General features: G+C 35.1%; 7 protein-coding genes across 7 annotated transcripts; 2 read left to right on the forward strand and 5 right to left on the reverse strand.

Moving 5' to 3' along the window:
* Positions 1 to 938: 938 nt before the first annotated feature.
* LOC108851310 (transcription repressor MYB4) lies at positions 939 to 2,370 on the reverse strand. Its single transcript, XM_018624719.2, has 2 exons — positions 1,849 to 2,370; positions 939 to 1,705 (listed from the first exon to the last, which is right to left on the reverse strand). Exons 1-2 carry the CDS (start codon positions 2,109 to 2,111, stop codon positions 1,087 to 1,089), a joined length of 882 nt encoding a protein of 293 aa, XP_018480221.1. The 5' UTR covers positions 2,112 to 2,370; the 3' UTR covers positions 939 to 1,086.
* A 6,450-nt stretch (positions 2,371 to 8,820) lies between these two features.
* LOC108851300 (beta-galactosidase 14) lies at positions 8,821 to 13,099 on the reverse strand. The gene is given in 20 exon segments (XM_057007540.1): positions 8,821 to 8,853; positions 8,855 to 9,058; positions 9,135 to 9,486; positions 9,562 to 9,707; positions 9,838 to 9,939; positions 10,083 to 10,193; positions 10,331 to 10,398; positions 10,401 to 10,549; positions 10,640 to 10,815; positions 10,904 to 10,930; positions 10,932 to 11,072; positions 11,155 to 11,273; positions 11,337 to 11,421; positions 11,504 to 11,609; positions 11,737 to 11,975; positions 12,070 to 12,162; positions 12,235 to 12,299; positions 12,511 to 12,622; positions 12,710 to 12,805; positions 12,890 to 13,099. Coding segments are annotated over 20 exon segments (2,634 nt in total).
* Positions 13,100 to 15,460: 2,361 nt separating this feature from the next.
* Positions 15,461 to 16,324, forward strand: LOC108851315 (uncharacterized). The gene is given in 5 exon segments (XM_018624725.2): positions 15,461 to 15,618; positions 15,719 to 15,897; positions 15,952 to 16,033; positions 16,117 to 16,205; positions 16,207 to 16,324. Coding segments are annotated over 5 exon segments (414 nt in total). The 5' UTR covers positions 15,461 to 15,585; the 3' UTR covers positions 16,238 to 16,324.
* Position 16,325: 1 nt separating this feature from the next.
* Positions 16,326 to 18,260, reverse strand: LOC108851304 (monooxygenase 2). The gene is made up of 6 exons (XM_018624712.2): positions 17,977 to 18,260; positions 17,747 to 17,893; positions 17,604 to 17,666; positions 17,368 to 17,530; positions 17,057 to 17,285; positions 16,326 to 16,967 (listed from the first exon to the last, which is right to left on the reverse strand). Exons 1-6 carry the CDS (start codon positions 18,054 to 18,056, stop codon positions 16,444 to 16,446), a joined length of 1,206 nt encoding a protein of 401 aa, XP_018480214.1. The 5' UTR covers positions 18,057 to 18,260; the 3' UTR covers positions 16,326 to 16,443.
* Positions 18,261 to 18,342: 82 nt separating this feature from the next.
* On the reverse strand, positions 18,343 to 20,600 carry LOC108851301 (phosphoinositide phospholipase C 3). Its single transcript, XM_018624709.2, has 6 exons — positions 20,249 to 20,600; positions 19,826 to 20,158; positions 19,543 to 19,737; positions 19,237 to 19,475; positions 19,043 to 19,160; positions 18,343 to 18,948 (listed from the first exon to the last, which is right to left on the reverse strand). The coding sequence occupies exons 1-6, from the start codon at positions 20,555 to 20,557 to the stop codon at positions 18,409 to 18,411; spliced, it is 1,734 nt and encodes a 577-aa protein (XP_018480211.2). The 5' UTR covers positions 20,558 to 20,600; the 3' UTR covers positions 18,343 to 18,408.
* A 1,868-nt stretch (positions 20,601 to 22,468) lies between these two features.
* On the forward strand, positions 22,469 to 24,672 carry LOC108851306 (probable protein phosphatase 2C 64). The gene is made up of 5 exons (XM_018624714.2): positions 22,469 to 22,797; positions 22,968 to 23,345; positions 23,429 to 23,796; positions 23,885 to 24,121; positions 24,213 to 24,672. The coding sequence occupies exons 2-5, from the start codon at positions 23,021 to 23,023 to the stop codon at positions 24,468 to 24,470; spliced, it is 1,188 nt and encodes a 395-aa protein (XP_018480216.1). The 5' UTR covers positions 22,469 to 22,797; positions 22,968 to 23,020; the 3' UTR covers positions 24,471 to 24,672.
* On the reverse strand, positions 24,651 to 26,939 carry LOC108851303 (probable hexosyltransferase MUCI70). The gene is made up of 7 exons (XM_018624711.2): positions 26,783 to 26,939; positions 26,517 to 26,708; positions 26,357 to 26,428; positions 26,055 to 26,248; positions 25,557 to 25,972; positions 25,276 to 25,460; positions 24,651 to 25,183 (listed from the first exon to the last, which is right to left on the reverse strand). Exons 1-7 carry the CDS (start codon positions 26,862 to 26,864, stop codon positions 24,810 to 24,812), a joined length of 1,515 nt encoding a protein of 504 aa, XP_018480213.1. The 5' UTR covers positions 26,865 to 26,939; the 3' UTR covers positions 24,651 to 24,809.
* Between the last annotated feature and the right edge of the window lie 510 nt (positions 26,940 to 27,449).

The following is a 27,449-nucleotide window of genomic DNA, read 5'->3' on the forward strand; positions in this document are numbered from 1 at the left end:
CAGCAAGTACCGATCACGTAAACCATATTTGTAACAACAACAAAAAGCAATATATGATTATCTATTATTTTCGGAGTTGAGACGAGATAACAGGTTCTATCGAAGTTTTGTGGAGATTAACGAACATATCTAAAACCGGTATAATAAAGATATTAGGATATAGAACAATATTTTATTTACGAGCCACTCTTAAAACTTGTAATTTCAAGCATGTGGCTACATTAAATGAAACTCGTATTTTCCTTTCAATATGCATGCATCCATGTATGTGTACATCTTGCATGTGTGTATATCATATGCATGCATATAGTTATGTATGTATATGTGCATCGTATGTATATGTGCATCGCAAGTGGACAAAATATGAGGAAAGGTTGGTATATAGGTTGGTAAGAAGATGGGTAGTGAGAAATAAATAGAGTTTGGTAGAAGAAAGGGTCCATTGGTTGTTGCTTCCTTCATTTATGTTTTCTTTTCTATGTTCGTATAATTTTTTTTATTTTCCTTTTATATCTAACATTATTTTTTTCTCCTACAACTTATCTGCAAACCTTACTTGGATTTATTTCCATTTCATTCTTGAGACGTAATCCTGTATTAGAGAGCTTAACAAAATAGCATCTCTTTATACTCCGATTATTATGTGATGGAAGCATATTACTTTTCTCCTTATTTGGCTTATCTCCAACATTGTTAATTAGTTTTTTTGGGCAACGAACCTCTTACGTACCACATAAACTAATCTCAACCATAAGAAATTATATAATTGTACAATTTTTTTATACTCTCATAAAAAGTAGAGATCGATCTACAATCCCTATACGTCAATTTAATCGTTTCAAACTATGAAACTCAAATTCTAGGTGATTCCTCTATGAAATCTGATCTGTAAATGATCGAATGTTTACAAATTATATACTATACGATCTCAAAAAAAATGTTTAGCAAAAAAAAATGTTCTATATATAAAATCAAACAGTAAAATTTGTCATACAAAGTGATGAAGAATTTACCATGGAATCAATTCTCTAGGCACAAAAAAGAGTTTGTACAGTTACGCGCCTTGGCTAAATTTGACAATTATTATTATTTCATCTCCAAGCTTCTAAAACCAAAAAGACAAGTGGAGGTCTCTTTCTTAGCCAACCCTAAAAAATCGAACCCGTTGCTCATGTCACTCTCCTTGCCACTGCCGTTGCTACCTCCAACTACATCGCATCTCATTTTTCCGCATCTGCACTCCATCCCGTTAATCATCCCTAAACTGCACTTGAAACAGCGTGGAGTTGTTATCTTTCCCTCTCCAACCAAGCCTTGATGACGATGATCAACAACATCAGGAAGACTGATTCTGAGCTCAAGATTCAAATCTGGACATTTCTCTTCTACTGGACACTCGTCTTTTTCTTCTTTGAACGTAAACATTGAGATTTTCTCTTGTTTTCCAGGAAAATTTGTGCTTTCCTGGAATATTTCCATCTTTGGAGTAGAAGAGGAAGAAGCAAAGGAGATATTAATGGTGTTACTCGTGATTTCTTCTAGGTGTATAGGTTTAGAATCCTGAGAAGCTGATGATTCTTGGATTGGTCTATGAGTTGTTGGATCAATCCCTCTGTTTATAAGCTTCCTTCGTATATGTGTGTTCCAATAGTTTTTTATCTCGTTATCTGTCCTTCCCGGTAATCTCCCAGCAATAAGCGACCATCTATATATATATATATATCAACAAAAAATAATATATCTACAAGCTTAGACATCGAAATTCCAAGTTAGTTTTATTTTTATTTTTGCATATATATCTCTAGAGACTATATCTCTAGAGACTATATATTAATTAAGTATACTCACTTGTTGCCAAGAAGGCTATGGAGCTTGATGATGAGCTCGTCCTCTTCTTCAGTGAAGTTTCCACGCTTAAGGTCAGGCCGGAGATAATTGATCCACCGAAGACGGCAGCTTTTGCCACACCGGAGAAGGCCGGCGGCTTTGGGGAGAGATCTCCAGCAGCCTTCGCCATGTGCTTTAATGTAAGCTACGAGCCTCTCGTCCTCTTCTTTTGTCCATGCTCCTTTGTTTGTGTGAGCTTTCTCACAACACGGTGACCTTCCCATGCCTTTTTATTTATTTCTGTTTTGTAGGTTAGATCTTTATTTCTTCATGTCTTGATATGAAAATTTTACATATATAAAGAGGTATGAATTAATCAAGTGTGTTCTTGTTATTATATATATATCGAAGATTGGCTTTTAGCGAGGTTTTAGGCTAAAAGGGTATGAAGGGGGTAAGTTGTTTTTTTGTTTAGTGGAAGAGGATTGAAGCATTTGGTGGGTCACTTGGATTTTGGGTTTAGGTTGAAGGTTCAAAGCTTTGGTGTGTATAGTTTATATAAGGTTTTACATAAAGCTAAAGAGGCATATATACACACAGATACATATATACAATTGCTTCTAGATGTTAGAGAGAGAGAGAGTTGAACTTATAATTGCTTCTAGATGTGAGTTTGGTGGGATGGATTTGAATGAGTAGTAGTGTATGGTGGCCTTTCGTTTTGGTACAATTAGTGAGAAGGTTGACATATATGGCATCATGGTCTTTGATTAATTTTATGTTTAATAACCATGACAGCAATTTAGTAGAGCTAAAAAGTCTCTTGTTTGTACATACTCTCTGCTTTTTTTATAACCGTAGTATGATTCCAAATGCTTTCTAGACCCAAGAACTAATCATCACGAGGTCCGCAAGATCCGTGTTTTTTATCACTTAAAATGTCTCGGGTGGCCAAATAGAATTGAACTCGTGGTAGAAACTCTAGCCGAACCCCTTTACCATTAGGCCAAGACCACTTGGTTACTCTCTACTTTATAATACGTTTATATTCAAATAAGACCGAACAATTTTTCTTTTATTTTTCATTTCCATTTAAAACAGTTTTCATATCTCATGCTACGAAATAATTATTTATATAAAAAATCTGAAATTCAGTAGACTGGAAGTTTGTTAATGGTTTTTACCGCCAGAAATTGGCCCTAATTATAATATTATAATATAAACTAATCAATAATGAAGAGGAGGGAAAATATAAGTTGTGGAGGTTGGTGGTAAAGTTAATGAGTAATATTGTTCAAGTGCAGGTCAACTATAGGCTGTGTGGTTTATACTGGTCAACAGCTTTTTTGTCTAGTATAGACTGCATCAGGCTAATTATTGTTTGAAAATGATAATATATACTACATCCATTCATAAAAGTAAGATTTTCTAAGTTTTAATCTTATTCCACAAAGAAGAATTTTGTACATTAATATTTTTTTCTTTAAGATATAAATTAACTAATTTGCAGTTACTTTTATAATGATTTATTTAAATGCAATTTTTTGGGTAAAAACAATTTTACCTTTTCACAAATGTGAATGGTTAAGGAAGAGGTTTGAATATTGGTAAGTGGGAATTGGTTTAATTACAACAATTTTTTTAAAAAAATTGAATAAAACAATAAATACAACTGATTAGAAAATGTGTGTTTATTATTTCTTAATATGTGTGAAACATCTAAAAAATCTTATATTTGGGAATGGAGGTAGTATCTTAACCCTAATTTATTATGTAAACTCTTCCAATTCATAATATAATCATATTTACAATCACTCGATAAACACAGCATTACCAAATAACTAATTATGTGTGGGTATGGTATAACTTGCATAATATATTGTTTTAAATATCTCTGTCAAATGATGGCCATTGTGATAATGGTCATGCTTCTTTTATATGTATACAAAAACAAATATACAACAAGAACCACCAAACAGAATATGCGTGTATATTATATACTGATATATAAAGTTTTTGGATATAATAAGAATGTGCCTTCTAGAACCTTGACTTACCATGGTTTTCTTTAACCAGACTCCTCTTGTTATTTTAAACTAGACAGACTTGAAAACCAAGAGTTACAAAAAATATTGTAGGAAGGATTTTAACCTTATATCTGGAGTGTTATTATAGCGCTAAGCGGCTAACCGTATATATCACGTATATTTTTCTGTAGAATATGATAAATTGATAAGACTAGTCCTTTCCATCGTATTTTGGTAACAGTGATGAGATTATGATGCAAGAAACACAGTTAAACGATGGCAGTAGTATATAGTAGAAGAATACATTATTTATCTTGTATGTTTGCGTAACTGTATATGTGTTAAACATAAAGTTGAACTAAATTGTGAAATTTGGTAAGTTAGGTGGAAAATTTGAGAACATTTGAATTAATAATGGTTTATTGAAAAAGATGGAAAAAACGAAAAAGAGAGAGTTGTTGAATTTCAATTTTTAAATATATACAACCACTCACTTCATGCATGATGATGGCGCTCTTCTAGAAGGCTAGGTATACCCCGAATCCCTACCTGCCAAATTGATGCTTCATGGATTGATAATGGTAGTGTTAGTGGCTTAGGATGGAGTTTCAAGGACCAAATGGGCTCTGAATCCTTTGGTTTAAGGGCATGTAGCAGGAGTCTGTCATCTTTACACGCTGAGATGGAAAGTTTACTCTGGGCAGTTTCATGTATGAGGAACATGAGGATAATAACGATAAGATTTGAGACAGACTGTACGGACCTGATGGACATGATTACAAACCCGGAGGAGTGGCCAGCATTCACGACAGAGATTGGGATATTCCGGAGTCTCCAAGACGATTTTGAAGATGTGAGACTATCTCATATTCCTCGAAACATGAATGGACGGACAGATGCTCTAGCAAAAGAAGTAAGAAGGAGAGGTTACATTTTTTCCCATATAGATCAGACCCGGTTAGATGGAGGGGCTCCTCGAAGACTCGGCTCGTCGGATCACTACTGATCTAATAAAGATGGGCAGTTGACAAAAAAAAAAAAGGCTAGGTTCTCAGCTAGAGCCCAAGATTCTTCAAATCAGCAACATAAGATATATTCATTTGAATCAAATCAAACCTCAAATTACTTTTTAACTTTTACCAAATACCCTAATTAATTGATTTATTGTTCTATTTTCTTTATAATTTATTAAATTAAAGAGCGTAACTAGTATATTGCACAAAAACTAACTAAAAGACACTACTTACAAAGAGCGTTTTAAACATCATGGAAATATATATTTAAGTAAAAAAGACAGTTATGTTCTGCTGAATTATTCTTTACCTATATTTGTAAAAGAATTAACATATGTGTTTATCTAATGGGATTGTAAAAAAATGAGCGGTGTGTGATGATAAAACAAATTGTATTTTTTTTTCTTTTGTCAAGTATACTATAGATGCCTTATAATAATATATAGTACTATATGTTATTAATTTGTAATTTTCTTAGAGTAAGTGATATGTTTATGAGTTGGATAATTGAATACTAGTATTATTTAGGGTTCATATGTGACTGGGGACGTGGGATTTGATTCACCTTCCACTTTTTGTTGTTATTTGTTTTTAAGTGTTTTAATCCTAGCGCTGCATTATGTCACGGTAAACTAATATGGGTTTTATTCTGAGCAGAGTAAGATACTTTTATGACGTGTTCCCTTGCAAATACGTGAAAATAAGTTGGAATTGGTGAATGGTAAAGGATACAAAAATGGTCACAACAATCACACATATCTACTTATATAAATAAGCATAGATGTAATATGTATTATGTTAAGTTTTATTATATATCTCTAATTTCTAGGACAGTGATGAAATTATATTATACAAAACCATTATTTTTTTACAGAAAGGAAAAGATTAAAAATACACAAAACCACGTCAACGGAAATCATCAGTTATGACAAATTAAGTTTTGGATGAGATGATAGATTCGAGTATATAGCGGATATCTAACCAGAATTGTTCAACGTGAAATCTATATATATTACTGTTGAAGATTCAATTTTGGGGCTATTTGTTTCTCCATTTGTCATTTCCATCTCTATTTATATGATTTATCTAAATGATTTATTTAGATTTTAGGAACTGTTCGTTTTTCTATCCAGATGAACCATATAGATGAATTATCTCAATGAATTTTATGCTCGTTTCTTTATTTCTATTTCCATCCAGATGAATTTAATAAATAAATTATAAATATATCATTGTTTTGATTTAATCATATGTTTGATGTTAATTTTAAATATATTAACTTTTATTATTTAGTCTAAAATATGTTTACACTAAAATTATTTTGAAATTAGCATTTTGACATTAATCAATACTATTAATTTAGAAACCCTTTTATGAAATTACTCTTGAGTTTTCTTGGAATATTACTTTTTGTGCCATCAATTTTACCTTAAAAACTAAAATTTATTAAGGATAGTTTAGGAAATGAAACTGAGACTATCTAAACTACCCAATAAGACACGGCAATTCATTTGTATTAATAATTATCGTATTGATAATTGCATATATTAAAAGGGACGGCAGTTACAAAATGTTTTTTTAGGAACTACTTCTTATTTTTTCTGAAATATGGTTTAGGACCCACTTCTTGTGTTGCTCGCAATTGAACGAGTTGGTCCATGTTATTTGTAGCTTCAGGATCCCCTTTCTTTATTAATATGTAACTGAATAATGACCCTACTAAAAATTTAATAATATATTATTTTTATCAAATAGTTATATACACTATCTTATCAAGTTCTTTTCTTTTCTTTTATATTGACTTCATAAAATTTTAATATCCATAGCCTTAGACCTGACAAAATGATTTATTTGAGATATATATATATATATATACATATATATATATATATATATATTAATTTTTAATCACTAATCACTAATCTAATATATTTTATTTTTAACATCTAAAACTTTTTATCCTGTAAAAAACTAAGAATGTATTTAAACAAGCAAAATATCTATACTACTAAAACAGATGATGTTTATGAATTTGCCCATGAAATTTCTAATTAATTACAAAAATTGCATGTACCTTTTCTCAGCATTATTTGTAAGTTGCAACCAATCAAAAATCATTATTTTGCAATTACATTAAAGATTATTTAGTATAATTCAGTTCTTAATTTTTTTTGAAAATTTTGTTTCCTAAATGTTTGCACCATATCTTTCCAAATTTTTTTTCACATTATAATTATTTGAAAACATTTATTAAATGAAACTTCAAAATAAAATCAAGTTGAAATAACAAATGATTAAATCAACAAAATCTTAATACGGGTCCGAATTATCTCAACTCTTTAAAAATATTTTCATTTAAAATAAAAAACTAAATCACATAAACTAAATTTAATAAAATTTTAGAAAATATTTTGAATCGCACAAATGAATTTTTCAATACAAGAGTGTTGAATATATAAAATATTTTATTTAAATTAAAAAAATCAGTGAAAAGTAAGTTTAACTTCAGTTTACATAAATAAAATCATATTACGGGTTAGAATTATTTATAGTCTTCTAAAATTTAGTCATATTGAAATAAGTCATATAAGTAAATGTAAGATAAATTTCATAAAATTTAAAATATATTTTATCAAAAATCATAACTTTTATTACGTAAAATAATTTTCCAACAAAAAATATACTTGCCCTTACTTTTTTGTCAGCATTATTTGCAACCAATCAAAAATCATTATTTTACAATTACATTAAAGAGTATTTAATATAATTCAGTTCTCAGTCTTGTTGAAAATTTTGTTTCATAAATGTTTGCATCATATCTTTCCTAAAAATATTTCACGTGATTAAATCAACAAAATCATAATACGGGTCTGAATTATCTCAATTGCTTAAAAATAGTTTCATTTAAAATAAAAACAAAATCATATAAACTAAATTTAATAAAATTATTAAAAAAATATGCAAAAATGAATTTTTCAATACAGAGATTGTTGAAGATATAAAATAATTTATTTAAATAAAAGAAAAACCAGTGTAAAACAAGTTTAACTTCAGGTTAAATAAATAAAATCATATTACGGGTTAGAACTATTTAGAGTCTTCAAAAATTTTGTCATATTTAAAAAAAAAAAGTCATATAAATAGTTTTTAAATAAATTTCATAAAAAGTTAAAATATATAATTTATCAAAAATTATAATTTTCAACAAAAAATATATCCGCCCTTTTTAAGAGCGGGTCAAAATCTAGTAAATTATTATTTCATAAAATTTATAAATTTTTACTTAGATTTGTATTAAAATTTTACTATAATAATAAACAAAAAGTTTGATAAACATTTAAAAAACTTTAAAGCTTCAACACAAAAACATAACTTGGACTAATTTGGTAATTCGGGTAATATTTGATCGAGCAAGAACTGTCTTCAATTCAGAGTTGAGGCTCTTCTTTCACTCTTAAAACGAAAATACTTATGCTTAAAAAGGAACAACAAACAATCAACGAGAGCAAAAGCTAGAGTTATATTAGAGCAGCAGCAATTGTGATATTATGTTGGCTCTATAACCCATGTATTTTTATATTATTTTTTTCAACTTAAAAAAAAAATGAGATAATCAATCACAGGTTTTGAAGCTCCGCACACAGTAACGTCCCTCCAGAAGATTGATCCTTACCGAAAGAATGGAAGAGGTTTTATTGGCACCAAAACAAAAAAAAATGGGACCTACATCATTTTGTACTAATTTTTTTGAGCTAAAGATTCATATGTTTTTACCGTTGCTGATGGCCTTATCTAGTCCCCAACGCAGAAACAAAAAGAACACAAAATAGAGACACCAACAAATAAAAAACACAAGCTATAAGTAAACTCAACATTTCTTTTCAGCTTGCTTCACAAAGTGAAATTTTATTTAGATTAGATCAAAACTCAAAGAGATAGCAACTCTTGTTTAATTAATGATCTTGCTTTTGCTTTTCCCTATCTTTTTAAATCTTGATTCTTTCCCTCCCTTTCCTTTTCTTCTTCTTCTTCATCATCGTCTTCCTCTTCATCATCACTTTTCTGCTCATTTCCTTGTTTCTTCTCACACTTCACTTGCACTGCCAACGTCTTAACTATCTCTGGACACTTTTTGTCTTCAAATGTCTCTCTTTCTACTACTATTGAACAACGACTCTTTCCCAAACATTTCTGTGACACAAAAACTCACTTTAGTTAAAATCAACCAAAATAATATATCCTAAAACTACTTCTATCACCCCATTACCTTTTCCACCACTTCTTTGGACTTGGATGCAGAGCATTTTCCCATTGTGAAATTTCCACAAGTTCCTGTGGGATCTCCAAAACTTGCAAATTCTACGGATACAATCTGTTTCTCAGGAGGACACTTGATGAGTGACTTCAACCTCATATCTTTGTTTCTTGGAACTATATTAGGCCCTTCTCTCTTCCAATATTTCACTGAAGCTGGATAATTCTCTTCCACGAAACTACATATGGTGTCTCTATTCACTAACACGAAATCAATAGCTTCAAGTTTCACACCTGGTTCTTCTTCAAAAATGACAAGCATATTCTTCTCCTTTTTCTTCATGAAAGTTCTTGGTATATGATACCTGTATTATAGATATGTTACCATCACAAATTTTCTCTATCAAGTCACAGGGCACCAGCTCCTCTAGAGAACTTACTCGGATTGAGTTGGCTGTCCAATAGGAGAAAGGAAAGACATCCAGTATCTCCCTATCCCAATCCCATTCACCCAAATCAATCCTTTTCCCATTCCCTTCATTCTAATCGCAACCGTGTTCTCTCCCTCTGGTGTCTCAAAGTAAGTCTGTAAATAATAAATCCATTATATATATATATATATATATATATATATATAAAGATTTTATGACAAAAAACATTTAGTTACAAGACAATTAATGTTTTTTCTAAGTTGATGTGTAGTAGGGTGTGTGTACCTTGTACCACGTAAGAGGCTTGCGTTCACCGTTTTTCACCCATTTGACATTCTTGGATCCTTTTTCTGCGTACACCTCTTTCTTTTCACCTTCTAAACCGGCCTTCAACAACAAACCGGTTTCATTATACATCAACAAACCAAGACATTGTCTTTTTTTTTTTTGTAAACTACCAAGACATTGTCTTTTGTCACAGATACAACATTTTGACAATATATATTAATATACACGTAACACGTACGTACCAGATGTCCCCAGTGATTATTCTCAGTTAAATCACGCTCTCCCGACTTCAAACCGATGATGGAAGCACCACGTGGACCGGCAAACCTCTTCTCCATGTATGATCCACTGTCCTGTAATTATTATTATTTAAAAAAAAACCCACATTTGGTGTCACAAGATGATATACACACACTCTCTCAAATATTCTTGAATAATGTTTCCTTTTTTTTTTTTTTTTAACAAATGTTTCCTATAAATAAATACTCACAGGGAATCCGGTTAGTACACCCAATATAGAAATGTGGTTATCTCCAGGTTTAAGTTTAACCGGTTTTTGAAAACGAAGCTCTTCATTTCGTGGCTTCCATGCTTATTCCCTACGTATTCTCCATTAACGTAAACGAGAGCCGCGTGACCAAGACTCGCTACTCTCAGTATCGTCTTAACACCTTTCTTGTCTGGCAAGTCATCTTCTTTAATCTTTATGCTGTATTCGTATTCATTTATGGAATCAAAAGGCATCGAAATAAAATAAAAAAAAAAGAAAAATATGTTGCTTGTGAAAGAAGTTACCTACCTAGTGGTGTACCAAGCATAGTCAGTTTTGTCCTTGGTTAAGAAATAAAGCTCCCCAGGAATCAAGGTATCACCTTTGAGTTTGGAAGGAACATTCTCACTATACATGTCAAATTTTAGACCTTTGCTGTTCTTCTTCGACTTTACAAAATTTCTCCAACTGTGTTGCGCCACTATCTGTTTCACAACAATTTTTTTTTTTTAAATAGAATAGATTCCTCTGGTTTGTCCCTAAAATGTAAAAAAAACTTGGACCGGAGATTACCTGCGCAGTGTTGTAGACGACGGTTTTTACAGTCAGGTAAGATGCTGATGGAACGAGACGGTAAAACGAACTTCTGACCTTTGAATTTGACAGTGTTAGGTTCTCTTGTGTTGTTGTTCGCTAAGAAAGCCGCACAGACATTTGTCCCTGGCTGCTCGTAGTACCTAACCTGCACAAAACCCCCCAAAACCGGACCGTTGTGATAACCGGATAGAGAGATATTAAATGGGGGTTAAATAGGGTAACCTGACCTCGGTGTCGGGACCAAGTTTCTGGAAACGATGGTGACCCCACAAGAGTGCCTTCTTGCACAATTCAAGTGCTCTGTGCAAATGTCTCAGGTGACCGTATTTGGGATCCTTCTCCATACCTAACCAAAAAAAGCTTTATGATTATGCTCTAAACCAGCCGGGTTTGCTCTTAATTATATTACCGTATTCGTCAAGTGGGGCATGGTCGTAGTAACGAGTGGTAACGAAATGAGCAGACGTGCGTCCGAAGTTTGTTCCACCATGGTACTGCACACAGAAACAAACAGAGGTGTGTCTCATTCTCGCACACATATATATTCAGGTACACACTTGAGGTTAACGTACGTACCATGTAGTAGTTGACATGAGTTCCATTCTTAGAGAAGAATCTAGAAACTGCGAATGCAATATCCTCCGATCTTCTATTTGTTGGAGGATCCCCAAAAACTCGAAACCTGGAGAAATATATAACAGATTATATATATAGTTTTGAGTCGATGAGAGAGAGATGAACTGAATTGAGAAATGCATGCACGAATACAAACGTACTTGTTGTTACAAAAAAAAAGATTACAAACGTACTGAGTAGTCCAGTTCTCGGTCCAAAGGGAAGGCATATCGGGTCTTTTTGGTCCAGGGAAAGTGTCTCCGCAATGCCTTCCATTACAAGCATTAATAATATTGCCAGGAGCATTGTCTTGTTTGCACATAACCCATGGGATTCCCAGATTCATCGACTCCACCAAATTCGCTGCCCATTCTATATATCTCTCTCCGTCCTCCTTGTATGCTAGCCTTACCGCATTGTACTCGTTCTCTATCTGCCATTTTAATTTATAAAGATGCTTTTAGTTAGCTAGAGAGCTTAATTTGAATGTTTTCCTTAACATCACTTTTTTTGCTCACTACATATACCTGTCCTAAAATGATTGGACCTCCTTGTGAAGCGAATAGTTTCTCTTCTTTCAATATCCCAAGTATTTTCCTCACATATCTCTCTGTGTGCTCCTTCATTTCCATCAGATTTCAGAAAATTACTACATAAAAGCAAGCCTCTATATATGGTTAAAATATTTTTACCTTGAAAGGTTCATTATCTGTACGAAAGTAAACATCCGGGACCTCCCGTAGCCAAACCGGCAACCCTCTGAAAATTGTACGAGTTCATTAGCATATATATATATATATATATATATATATATATAAGAACGAAATGAAGTTATATATTATGTATATATCACTTTTGAGTTTGAATCTTTGTTTCATACACACACACATATATATATATATATAAGAACGAAATGAAGTTATATGTTATGTATGTATCACTTTTGAGTTTGAATCTTTGTTTCATACCGTGGTTCCATTCGGCTTGGATAAACGGTCCAAGTCTGATAGTGACATACAGACCTTTTTCATGGATCAGCTTGATGAACTTCACCAGATCGAACCTCCCTTTGAAATCCCACTGGAACCCATTATAACTTATCCCATTTAAGCACAATGATTTTAAAAAAGATCAACCATCAAAAAAACCTAATAATTCTATGATAACCTTTCCTTGTTCAGGCTCATGCACATTCCAGAAAACATAAGTTTGGATGGTGTTTAGTCTTCCAACTCTAGCTTTTTCGATTATACTGGGCCACATCTGAAACAAAAATAAATTCAGATCCATGATATATAAAGTGTGTTGTCGGGCAATAGGCATATATATGATTAGCTCTCTGCTTACATCTGGTGTGCTTCGAGGGTAATGAACAGAGCCAGAGTACAGAAGCTCTCTTTTTCCATTTATAATTAACGAAGTTCCATCGTATGTTACTCCTTTCTTATTCGTCTTCTTTTTATTCTCATCATTATCTTCTTTTTTTGCATAGCCTGCCTTTAAACAAAGCAAAATTAGAACCAGAAATCCTATCAAATATATTGTTTTTGACTTCATTCTTATAATTATTATTATTTTTTAATCGTTTTGTTTTGTGTATGAAGATTGAAACTCGTAATATATAAATGTTCCCATGTTTGTAGGATTTCCATGGTTATAGAGGGAAGCTCGGAAACTTTGTCTGAACAAGTCTCTCTCAAAAAATCAGTTAAAAAAAAGTCTCTCTCAAAAACAAAACAAAAGAAGCAAGTCTTTCTTTCTCTCTCTTTTTTTTTGTAGATTACTACTGCTTTTTTTTATTAACTGATCAGCATTTTGTGGACTACTTCACTCACCAAAAGCATTAATCTTGAATAGATATTATTATTATGGCACTATATGTGTGTGTCTCTTTATAAAGTACAGCAGTCTATTTCTAATCCTTTTGAGTTCTTATGTTTTTCTTTCTTTTTGGTCAAATTCTTATGTTAAATTTATACATATAAATTTTATTGTTCTTAGAACATAAGAGCATCATTATCCTTAAAACTCCATTTGGGGTTCTTATTTTTTTTAATCTGATTTAAAAAAAAATTAAAACTAACCAATCGCAGATAACTACATGTTAGTGTGATCTGCGAACAGTACACGAACTTGCTTTTTACCGAAGAAGAGGAAGAGATGAGTTTTAGCAAAATTGTGGAATTCACCTTTTAAAAACCCACTTAAAAGGTGAAGATAATGATGCTCTAATGCCCAAAAGAAATTACTCGATAACAGAAGATACTCGATAGATATCTCAATAATTAAAAAAAAAAAATTAAGAAAGGAAAAGTAAGTTTCTTAAACAAGATTCTTTAATATCCGGTGAAACTTTCTTTGTCATATGTTTAACAATAAGTGGTTTCATTTCCTAAATATTAATAAAAAACAATTTCGATAATTTAGTTAGACTAAAATATAAGTATTAATTGCTTTAGATTTCCATCTCAGATATAATGTCGATGAAGCTGCTCTTAAGTTTGATAATTTGAGTTAAAAAAAAAACATGGAGCTCAACCTCTTGTAACCACAACCATTTTATGCTCAAACTTCAGTTTTCTCCTCCCTTGAGTTTTAGATATTTGCTTTTAACTCTGTAGTCTTGTGTCATCTTCTCGACTAAAAGCATTTGATTTATTGACAGAACTAGGTGATTTTCCGTTCTCGTGCACGGATATAAATATTTTTGTAAAAATATATTATAATTGCTGATTATTATTTTTACTTTCAGTTTAAATAATTGTATGCATAATTTATATTAATAATATTATAGTAATGGATTAAACATGTGATTTTGTATATGTAACATCATGTTGGTTTAGTTATATTAATATTTTGATATTTTTGATATTTTTTTAATTTTACATTTAGGTTGGTTTCATTTAGATTGCATTTTCTTCTTTGAATTTAACCATAATATTTTGTTTCTCTAAATATATTAATATTTTGATATATTTTTTATTTTACATTTGGGTTGGTTGTAACCGACCAAATGTAATCGCTTTTTTTTTGGATTAACTCCTAGTCACACCGACAACGTAACCGACCTTTGACCAGTCTTTTGACTTTTAGGAGGTGGTATTGGATTGAAAAATTTAACTGATTCTAACAGAATTGAATTGAAGATATAAATAAGAACTTTAAAGATATCCTAAAATATTTGATATGAATTGTCTAGTTCTGATGTTTTGGATTTTAAAAGAATTCAAATAAATCTGATTTATATCAATTCGTCTAAATTTATGACATAATTTTTTACATGCAGAGAAAAACTTTATAGAATTTTGACAGACAAAAACTTTAATTATTTTTATTTTCTATATAAAAATAACTTAAAAAAAACTGAATTAAAACTTAACTAATGAAGGACTAAATAACGGAATTAATCATGTATTACTATGTAGTGAACCCATTTAAGGATAAGACAGTTGGATAGAAAAATAAATTAGGATATAATATATTTTCTAATCATTTGTCAATAATGAAAATTATGTTTTCAAATCTCTCATATTATAATGATCATTAATTTTAACGTATGTATATATATATATATATATATATATATAAAAAAATAAAAAAATCATAAATCTCAACCTGAACACAGAGAACTGGTTCTTCATAACTTTTAGGAAATTTTCCATTAAATTAAATATAATTATCACACAATCCACCAAAAATCGAATAACACATTTAATGGATTAGAAAATAACTATATCCAATAACAGAAGAATTTCAAAGAATTTGTAAAATCCATGAATGAATAACATAAATTTTTGAATGGAAAGTCTGATTCCTTCCAATTAACTTCAATTTCTAAATCCAATACCCCCACCAAATTTGGTCTCACTCTACTAATAGGCCTCGGATGGACCCTTATTAGGCTGAGTTTTTCAATCAGTCGTACTAGTGGGCGAACTTTAGAAAAGGCCGAAAAATAGGAAAAATTAAATAAAAGTAAAACCCAGCCCAACTGCTGAGCTCAGACGAGATTTGATTGAAACGTGGGAAATCGGAGGAGAAAGATGATCGTGTGCGTCGCCGTCGTGGGCCACCAGGTTTTGATTTGATTTGATTTGAGATTGATTCAGATCTGATCGGATCGAACAATTCTGACAATGCGTCCATTTTTTCTTTGAACATAAAAATTGGGAACAGAACAATCCGCTATACATAGAGAGCTTCACGGAAGCTGAAGATGCGCTTAAGCTCCACCACATCGTCCATTGCTCCCTCGATGTCATCGATGAGCGAGTGAACAATCCGAGAAGCAAGTCAGAAACAAGACTGAAGGAGGCTTTTCTTGGTCTGCTTTACCCACCACTCAACTACAAAGTGTAAGTTTACTTATTAATCACTCAAAGCTCACTCACTGCATTTGGTTGCTGTAGTTATGGTTACTTGACTAATACAAAAGTGAAGTTCATCATGGTCACTACTGATTTGGATGTCCGAGACACCCATGTCACAAGTGTATGTTTTTTTTTATTTTTAATTTGGGTGATTGATACTTTCGTTTTCTTCTAATCGTTTCTTCTTCTTCTTCTTCTGCACAGTTCTTCAGGAAGTTCCACGCCGCATACGTGGATGCCGTCTCAAACCCTTTCCATGTTCCTGGCAAAAAGATCACTTCCCCATCCTTCTCCCAACATTGTTACCTCTTACTCTTTCAACTGACCCCCCCTCCCTCTTTTATCTTTATTGTTTCGCTCTTCAAATTTGTTTTTAATCTTTTCTATATCTGTGATGAGAGCTTTCTATTTATTACACTTCCTTTTGCCTTTGCGACTTTATTTAGTTGATTGAGACTATTCTATCAACACGGATTTATAGAAAAATAAACACACACGCACACAGCAGAGCATTCCTGCTTTGCTTTCTCATCATGGGACAAGTAGGCTTCCGCAGTCGAAATGAGCCTTTTTCAGCAGCAACCGAGAAAGGAAAGAGGACAAGAACTTGTCTCTTAACAGGTTCATCCACTTCCCTGTGCTCTGCTGTATGAATCCTACTGTATATGCCGTTGTTATCAAATCTATGCTTCTCCATTTCCTTTCTCCTGCATACTTCTTTAATCCTTGTTCAATCCTCTTATACTCTTCCTCTCTTTCACCTTTCCCTTTCATTGCTTCACCCAGACAACGAGCCAGGATCACTCCATCCTCCATTGCCGAGCAACCGCCTTGTCCGATATCAGGAGTCATTGGGTGAAGTGCATCCCCTGCAACGCATACGTTGTCTTTTGCTATGTTTGCCCATAAGAGTTGCCACGGGGGTCGGTACTTGAGTCGAGACATCACCATGCTATCAAGATCTGTGGTCTCCACCACACTCTTAATGTTTTCAGGCAAGTCTTTGAGCTTGTTCAGCACAAACTCTTTGAGGTTTTCGGGATTTTTCTCCTTATCTAACCAACCAAGCCCAAGTAAAAGAGTCAGTGTGACAGCAGAGGAGAGGATGATAAAATATCTCAAGGGAAGAGTTAGTTCAGTTTACCTAATTCAGTACAAGTGTGGGTTAGGAACCAGTAGACAGTGTTGGGATCACAGGGGATAAAACCCGAGCGAACACCATTGCCATAAAACTGGAAGAAATTTTTCCCAAATCCGTGGCCTTGTGGATAATGTGTGAGCCCTCGGATTGCTAACCTGGCAGTTTTAACCGGATTCTTGAAGCCTAGCCACTTACCAACCACTGATTTCACACCATCACACCCTACCAATACCTGAACAATGTGGTTCACAACACACCAAAATCAGTCTTCACCCGGCAGGGACAGATCATTTACAGAGTAGGAGGACAAGTACCTTGGTTTTGAGAATAGTTCCATCAGAGAGATGAACCATCTTGTAGTATCCAGACAATTCGATGTGAACAACCTTTGACGAAAACCTTATGGTCCCTTGAGGCAACTCATCCGCTAGAGTCTCTAACAGCACCTTCCTCTGTACGCATCTAGACTCGTATTCTCTGATAAAAACAATTAAACATGTTTTTTTTTTTGTGAAGAGCAGAAGAAGAAGGAAGGAAGAAAGAAACATACTCGGATTTTGGAAAGAGCATTTCTTTAGAAGGATTTCCTGGGGAGATGTGTCCCACCACCCACCTGCATGTTGCATCAAAGATAAAGAGTTGTCAAGTTACAGAGTTGATATGAAGGATAATAGTGTGATGATGAAACCATACCCTTGAAGGAGATCATGGAGATGGCGAATATGCTGAGAAACGCCGAGAGCTTCCATAGCCTTCCAAGCGTTGAACCAAGTTGTAAATGCGAATCCTGTGGCTCTCAGCTTATCTGAAGATTCCAGCACCATGCTTCTAATCCCAAGCCTGTGAGAGAGTTGAAGACACCACTTTTATTAACTTCACTCTTACTTTAACTCATCAAAGCTACTTTCACAACAAACACATACCTGTGGAGTCCAACGGCGGTTGAAAGGCCGGAGATTCCTGCGCCAACGATGACTATATCTACTGTGCCTTCTTCTTCCATGGTTGATGATGATCTTAGAAAGCGAAGAAGCTATGTGTTTTCTTCCTCTGTTGTTTATATATTATATATATTTAAATACAAAATTGTGGAGGTGGAAGACAAAGGCAAGTCAAACAAAGGCACTCAGTTCTAAGCAGGCGGCTACAGTAATTAAAATCGAATCTTTACACTCAATTAAATTATATTATTATGAAGAGGAAAAGCTTATCATTAGTGAAAGAGGATAATAAAAAGAAACCATCACATTATTATTATTTCTCTAAATATTACAGACAAATGATTATACTATTGCAAGTAGCTTCTGCTTATTTTAAGAAAATTGATCTGAGAAAGAAAGAGAAAAACAAGAAAGTCAGAAGGTGAAAGGAGGGTCAAAGTAGAAGCTGACGAGAAGCCTAGAGTTCTTGTAAGGCTTTCCTGCTCGATCATGAAGACGGACGGCTCTTACTCCGGACTTAAGTTCAGGGAGTGGAAGACATGTCTGTCCTGCGAAATCATTTTGGGTGTCATTGTCGTAATCTTGGACTCTGAACCACACAAGTGCCAGCTCTGGAACAGAGAGCTGAAACAGAAACTCTTCCCTCCATATAGGAAACCACTGATCAACTGCTGTTTCGGTTCTGTAAGAGACCGTGTCCCTGGGAACTCCTGCAATTCCAACCTTGACGAAGAAATCAGGAGGAGAGTACTGATCGAAGTGTGTCTGAGGGAAATCCAAATCCCATCCTTCGCCTGTGTAGATTTTCAACTTAAGAGTGGTCTTTATGGGAAGCATTTTGCTTGGGTCAAAGAGTCTCTTCGTGTCTAGCAGAATGCCAGGTTTTTTAACGTAGCCACATCCACCATTAGCTCTGAACATTCCTTGCATTATCCATAGTTGCTTCCCATGTCCCTTTTCAACCCATTTTTATATATATATATATATATATTAAAACAACAGTATATGCACCATTCATTCTGTGTCAATGATAGAGCTACGTACTTACTTGCATGTTAAAAGCAACCATTTGAGCACCGTGTGTCCATCCCACATGAGGGTCGTAATTTGATGAGTCCACTCTTGTTCCCTTTGGATATATCCTCATTAGATTCCTCTGTGTAAACCTGTTCAAAAAGCTTCAATAGGTGGTTTTGGTTTCATCACATCTCACTGACTCTCTCTCTATATATATATTTTTACCTTACAACATCGCTTCCTCTGGTTCTAACCACATTCTCTAGCCACTGCTCATTCACGCTTATCCTTCGAGGCTTCTCTGGATCATCTCTCAAGCAATCCTCCAACCCGCTTTTGCAGTTCCCAGCTTGAATCGCGATCAAGTCTCTATATCCAACAGCTTCACTCTCCTCCTCCTCTTCTTCTTCTGCATCATCTTCACGAATCTTGCTTTCTCCTCTCCATGACATATTAGCATTGCCCTGTGACAACAAAGAAACGCTTTAGAATGTTTGCAAAATCGAATTTAAAAATCTTTGGCGTTCTTACGCTCCAGGAAGTGGCTCTATCTATTGGAGTTCTTCTTGAGGAGGAGGAGGACTGAATAGCTTGGCTCTCAAGATACTCCTTTGGAGGCTTTGTAGAAATCAGAATCTTCTTCTTAAGTTCTTCTGGTGATGGAAAATGCTTACAACTCTCTGAGTCATAACGGAACAGCATCCCTCTGAATGTTCTAGTTAACATCTACAACACCATACACACAAAAAATGGTATAATGGTATCTCCTCTGTTCTGCAAAAAAAAAAAAAAAAAAAAGAAGATTATCTTTCACCTTAGCAACTTTCCCTTGAAGATTGGGTGGCAAATGATCTTCGAGAGTGACTATGACTGGATAATCAGACACATGAAACGCATTGTCCTTTATGGCGTTGAGACATTTCTGCAAATCCTCATGCGATGTAAGCGTCCTGCCATGACGAACTTCAGCAGCGTTTCCAGAAGGGTTAGGCCATAAATCAAGCTCGATCACTTTTACACCTTTTCTCAGAGACTGCACGATCGGCTCTACGCTGCTTCTGCTGTTCACTTGGTTCCCAGTCAAGTAAGAGTTGTGTCCCGTGTACACATAGTAATGCGATAACGGGGCCTTCATATCATGGTGCACCTTTATAAAGTAAGTAAGTACCGCCCACAAGTTCTGTCAGTTAAATTATGTTGTGATCAAAGAAAAAATAAATAAATGATAGAACATCACCTGGCGAGACAAGGGAAGAGGAGAGTTTGTATCGCTAAATAGGTAGCGATAGAAGGCGTTGAGATGAACAAACCCATGTATGTGAAACACGTTGTGGTGTTTAACGCTGTTGAAGATATCCTGCACGTAGTCCATCCCTGCGTGGCCTTCTCCTTGGACTTCACTCACAAACCTTAGAAGGTCATCGGATGACATCTTCCCGTTTCTTGAGTATGCTTCAAAGAGTCTCTTTATGCTCCCTGGTGGCTGCCTCGTTTTCTCCTTGAAGCTCCTGCTACAACAGAAGCACACTCTGAAAGTCTCCGACATTTTTATTATACCTTCTTCTTCCTCTTCTTCTATACTTCTTACTTGTGTAGCAACATACACACATATATACGAAAATGATTGGCATTAATTTAAAAGTGATTTAAAGGAATATATGCTCGTGTTGTCATCTCATTATAAGGAACGTGTCTCGCTATTCCCGTTAATTAATTACTAGAATCATTTTAAAAAAAGTAATGTTATTCGTGGTTATGAAAAACCTTATTATATTTATGCATGGCATGGGTCCGATGAATAAGTCTCTTGTAATTACGTCTTCTAATTTAGATGGGCATATATACTGCCAGCCTAGCTTTTTCGAGGTGCGAATAAAAAAGAGAGCACTACCTGCAGGAGCATCAAATATATTCTAAACAAATCATTTTATTTGTTTCCAACTGTGTGTGCTCCTAATCTGCTAGTAGAAATATACGATGTTTCATCGCTTAAATTATCTGAGAAATTAACTAAAGTATTTCCCATTTATCATCGTTCATTTGTCTCTCTGTAAATGCTTTTTTCTCTTGGCATAAAAATGTCGCATAGTTATCATGGAATTATTCATACTATATTAGAAACAAAATTTTCAGTTTCATTCAAATAGGTTTGCTTTTGTATTTTTTTTTTGCTGAAGTATTAATAGTTGCTTGTTCTATTTTTATTATTGGCACTACAGAAGTATAAATAACTAGAAAGAGTCCATGGGGGACAAAATTAGAGGTACATACAATAATAAATAAAGAAAACAAACAATGTTAGGTAAAGTGACATATCTCACTTTATCACAATCTCTTTTCTATCCCAAATCCATTTTCTTATATATATTAAAATCGACAATGTTCTCTATACTTTTTATTATCTGAGGTTCACCGCATAAAAAACGTTTGATACAAATTGTGTAAAAACAAAAATTCATGAATCCATCGTATATATTTTTATTTTTATTTTTGTAATGCAAGCCGCAAATGGTCTGTCGCAGTGGCGGAGCTAGCTTAATCCTCCATTAGGATCAATTTTATAATAGGTATTATTACATGGGTCATTAAACTAAATCTATAGCATTTTCTCAATTTTGTTTCTCCAGTATACAAGCAAAATTTTTATTTTTACAAAAACCCATGTGGGTCATGTGACCCCCTGACCAAGGGGTGGTTCCACCACTAGTCTGTTGTATATATATATATATATGTAGCAGAGTGGATAGAAACAAAGGGTCAGTGGTGGTGATGGATACGATAAGCCAACTAAAGACTTGCGGATTCCGTTAGCCATTCACAGATAGATAAAGCAGTAAAATGACGTCTAATAAATAAGCAGTAAAATGACGTCTAATAAATAACCCCGTCCGCGGGGCACGACATAAGACCATATGCAGTATATGTCTAAAAGGACCAAAAAGAGATTGATTTTATTCATTTATTTATGTTTATGACGAAGAAAATTGATCCGAAACTATGTAAAAATTGTCTAAAACTAAAACTTCGAATATCAAAGAGAGAGAAAATGAATGAATATAATAGTGTCTAAAGTAACTATGCGTCTGTGGTCGGATGATCAAAGCTTTTTGTAAATCTCTAAAAGATTCGAGTTCGAATATGCACCACACCGGATTTCTACGCATGTGGCTACCAGAGTTTTCATATTCTCTAAAAGATTCGAATCCGAATCTTAGGTCTCTCTCTCTTTGTAAGAAGGGGCAAAAAGGAGGAGGGTTGTGGAGCCCAAAAAGGTCTGGGGGGGGGGGGGGGACCTTTCATGTGCTGGCTCCGACCTTGCCATCGTTTGTTGGTATTTTATGGGTTTTGTCTGCTAAGAGATTAGCTCAGAGAGATAGAGCAGAAAAAAAAAGAAGGATAAAAAAATGATTTCTACCGTATGTAAGAGTTGGAAAAAGAAAGAAGAGAGACGTATCGTTGGGCGAGTTGACCAAATGTTATCTTATCCTTCGTCGCTCACTCTTCTTTTTTATACATAAGAGAAAGTTCTCAACTTTGCCAACGACAAAAACCCTTTTCTTTTTGTTAATAGTCATATTAATCTGGTCTTCTTCTTCTTCTTCATCCTCCCCTCATCGATTACTCGCTTTACTATAGTATTTATTTTGATTTTTAAGAAAAGGTAATAATTATTATTAGAGTGGTGTGTGATCTGTAGAGATCTGCAACTGAGAAATTCCACGCCCACCACATTTTTCTCTCTCTCTCTCCCTTCCTTCACCCAGATTCCATCTTAACAACAAAGAGGTAAAGTTTCCATTTTTGAATGAAATCAGCTTCCCCTCTTTCTCTTTTGTACTGTTTCTCTGGTTTTGACTAAAATGAGCTCTTTTTTAAGTTTAATTGGAAGGATATGGATCTTTCTTTCAGTTTGAGATAATAATATTAAGGAATTGGGATTTTGATTTTTATGGCAGAGAGTTGAAATTATGTTGAGAGTTGGGGGATATTTGTGATGAGATGAGGAGGGATGCTCTCTGCCTTGATGAACTTTCTCAATGCCTGTCTCTGGCCTTCTCACCACCACCACCACGGTGGTCCCTCTGATTCTGGCGGCCGTCAAGATGGACTCTTATGGTTCCGCGACTCCGGTCACCACGTCTTTGGTGACTTCTCCATGGCCGTCGTTCAAGCCAACAACTTGCTTGAGGACCAGAGCCAGCTCGAGTCTGGTTCTCTTTCCTCCCACTCCTCTTCTTCTCCTCCTTTCGGCACCTTTGTTGGCGTCTACGATGGTCACGGCGGCCCTGAGACTTCCCGCTTCATCAACCTTCATCTCTTCCACCATCTCAAGCGTCTGTTTCCTTCTTCCACTCCAACTTTGTTTTCTTTACAATATGGAATTATTACTATTATTGAAAATAAAAAAACCACACAGGGTTTGCTGGGGAGGAAGGGTGTATGTCTGCTGAAGTGATAAAGAAAGCCTTCCAAGCTACTGAACAAGGTTTCCTCTCCTTAGTTACCACTCAATTCCATACCAGGCCTCAAATTGCCACCGTTGGCTCTTGCTGCCTTGTTTCCCTCGTCTCCGATGGTACCCTCTACGTTGCCAATGCTGGTGACTCTCGTGCCGTCCTCGGTCAACTCACTTCTGCTGGGGGGCTTGTTCACGCCACTCAGCTCTCTCAAGAGCACAATGCTTCTATTGGGTCTGTTCGACGGGAACTGCAGAGCCTCCATCCCGACCATCCTGATATCGTGCTTCTCAAACATAACGTTTGGAGAGTTAAAGGAATCATTCAGGTCTGATTTTATTAACTTAATAATCAATCATCTGCTTTTCTTTTTTTCTTTACTTCTGGTCTGATGATGAGATGGTAATCTCAAATAGGTTTCAAGATCCATTGGGGATGTGTATCTGAAACGCTCCGAGTTCAACAGGGAACCATTGTATGCGAAATTCAGACTGAGGGCACCCTTCAGCAGGCCCTTACTCAGTGCAGAGCCCTCCATCACCGTCCACACACTCCAGCCCCATGACCAGTTTATAATATGTGCGTCCGATGGACTTTGGGAACATATGAGCAACCAAGAAGCTGTAGAGATTGTCCACAATCATCCTCGTAACGTGAGTGAACACACACACTCTTTACTAAAATATATATATATACAAAGTTTGTTGATGATGTTGTTGTTGTTGTTGTTGTGGGTTGTGGCAGGGGATAGCAAAGAGGCTGGTGAAAGTGGCGCTGAAAGAAGCGGCAAAGAAGAGAGAGATGAGGTACTCAGACCTGAAAAAGATAGACAGAGGAGTACGAAGACATTTCCATGATGACATTACAGTCATAGTTGTCTTCTTTGACACAAGCCTAGTTGTGAGCAGAGCTAGAGGACCGGCGGTGTCTGTGAGAGCCGCGGGAGTCAACCTTCCTCACAACAGCTTGGCGCCTTGCACCACTGCTGCCTCCTCCTCCTGACCCCTCTTTTTATTTCATTTCCAAAGATGATGATGTGCTCTGTAAACTATGTATCTTATTATTTAATTATTGTTGATTGGGGGGGAAGGGATCAATCAAGTGGTAGTTTTGTTACTCTTAAAGAAAAAATCACAATTGTTTTCAAAGTTTGTGTTCTTCTTGCTCTGTAACCCCTTGAGCTATGCTAATCATGTTTTCTTTCTTTTACACTGTTGAATCTACAAAAATGGTTTTTAAAAAGAAGTGTGCATGTTTTAACAAAGCTTGTAAAAATTTGGAATTTAAACCCCCCATCCTCATCCCCAGAGAAGCACACGCTCAAACGTTTCTTGGGCTCTATCAACCAGCTTTAGAAGTTCTTACTACCTTTGGCAGCTCAACGGAATCGAGATCCCCAGGGTATGGAGTCCATAGCCCAAAGCCTCCTCTGCTCTCCTTCAAACTCTCTCCTTTCCCTTTAAGTTCCTTTAGACTCTTGACCCACTCTATCTTTGAGGAATGTTCTCTGATGTGAGGGTGCAGCTCAAAGAGAGAGTTGTACTCACAGTTCTGAAACATGAACACCTTGAAGGCTCCTTTTAGTCTGTCCACTACGTACCCAAAGCTAAGCTGGTCCCTCGGTGTTAACAGGTGTACCTCGTTGAACCACAGGCAGCTGAACAGATTGTTCATTGCAGTGTGTTCTCTTATTATCACCGCTCCCTCTGGAACATCTGTTTTTTTTTTTGTGCAAAACAAGAGAATAGTCTTAGTATTATTATTATTATTAACAAGGAGATAAGACATTGATGATGACATTGTTTACCACTAACAGTGCTCTTCTTGATGCTCCATGGTTCTAAACCCTCATACCGATAAATTTTCATGTGAAGATCAACGAGAGGTCGGGCATAACGCTTTCTCCTCTTGCACGCATCAGCTTCCTCATATATGTTTCGGTGATGTTTGTGTTGAGCAATGGCAAAGGTATGCTTCCCACGCCACAAATACCTGGAAAACAAAAAGTGATAGTGGATATCAATCCATCCTAGTCTTATATTATATCCTTTGCTACTAAAAGTTGGATGAAACTAATGTAGTTTATACCTTTCTAAAATGAGCAAGGGATCAAGGATAAGCTCCATTTTGGCATCAATCCAAATTGTGTAGCGTGCTTGAGGGAATAAGCGGTGAGTTAAGATTTTGGGGACTTTACCGTTCCTCCTAGGTTCATCATAAGGGGGAGTTTTGAGTAGGATAAGACGCCAGATGCCAACCCAACTGCCACCTTGAACATCTTGACTCACAGTAGTGTTGGATCTTAGGAAATCTAGAGAGACCTCGTCGACGACCATAAGGAAACAGAAGAGGTTCTTGGAACGGTGGCTAATGTTAGAAGGCTGGTGGGGTTGATCATAAGCATCGAAAATCCCAGTGGCAACCACAAATTTACATTTCTGAACGTATTGTTTATCGAGAGAGGACATTTCAGCGCCACCACCTGGAATGAACCCGCAATGGACCTGAAAGTGAAAGGGGGAATAAAATAGTGGATTGGAAGGGAAGAATGGTGAGATTTTGGTGGGAGAGAGTATATAATGTTACCTTCATCTGGGGTTTGAGAATAAAGCTTTCTTGGCGCTGAGACCAGCTAATGTTGCCGCCAAAGAGAGGAAAGGAAGAGTTGGAGGAAAGATCCTCATGAGTAATGTAGGTAAGATTGGTGACAATAGTATCAGGGGTTATTGAAGTGGGAAGGAGGACCTTATCAGGGTCATAGGCTACTGGAATGGGGCATCCTATATATAACATCCATACATACAAAGAGTCTCAGTGTTTTTTTAAAGCAAAAAAGTGTATTTAAAAAAAAAAAAAAAAAGAGAAAGAAGAAAAGGAAAGAGAGTTACGGTGCTGGGGTTTAGGTACAAAGCCAATGGTGTCTAAGACCACATACAGTCTGCCTTCTTTGTTGCAAATGGCTGCCAATTGAATTGAAACAAGTAAAAATCAATTGAGAAAATAAAAAGGAAACAATAGTGTGTGGGGATGAAGAGAAGAGCATAATACCGGAGAAGAAGGAAAGGGAAGATTGACAAGACCAAACATGAAAGAGGAGGGCAAGAAGAATGAGAAGCATCCACACAATGCCTCCAACTAGTAGCAGCCGAACGAATCCTGCCTTCCATATTGTTTTTATTGCATTTTCTGAATGGAGTCTACTTCCCGTCGGAGAGAACAACCCACCCTCACCCTCCTCCTCTGTTCAATGAATACTTAACTTCATTAGCTTCCTTCGTACAACCAAAATAAATAAAAAAAAAAAAAAAGCAGACCTTTATTATTAGATTGATGATTACTCCTTTCTCCCCGGCGGCTCAACCGCACTGAAAGTGATCTCTGAAAATCACTCATCATCTTCCCCAGAGCCCAGATCTCTCACTCTATTTACCTCGCTCCATGATTTTGGATCTCGTAAAATCTTTAATGCTGCCCGACTTTAGCTTTGGTTTACTAATTTCGCTATATACCGGACCGGACCGGACCGGACCAGTTATTTGTTTAATCCAATTTAATTATATACATAAGTAACATAACCGTTACTTGGTTCTCAATTATTTAATATATTCATTATTTCATCATATGTAAATGAACTTAAAATGAATAATAATATGCAAAGTTAATTTGTATACATAATGTTTATTTTTCGAAAGACTATAAAACGCTGATCTTAATCTAATATAATGGTTGTTTAATTTGAAAGAATATATGTAGCTTAACATACCATAAAATTAGGGGATAATTTGCTTAAAAACAAAGGAAAATGACGAAATTAGGGATTCGCCAATAACAGTAAAATTTTGATGTGCATGAGATCAACCGCTATGGTGAAAGACGCAACTACCCTGAATACTCGACGAAGTGGATTCTGGAACCTAGATGACATACACTTATTTATAGGCTGACAACATGATTTATGAAGATTTGGAAAGATTATAAAAA

Source organism: Raphanus sativus, chromosome 4 (assembly GCF_000801105.2).
Source record: "Raphanus sativus cultivar WK10039 chromosome 4, ASM80110v3, whole genome shotgun sequence".
Classification (NCBI taxonomy): domain Eukaryota; kingdom Viridiplantae; phylum Streptophyta; class Magnoliopsida; order Brassicales; family Brassicaceae; genus Raphanus; species Raphanus sativus.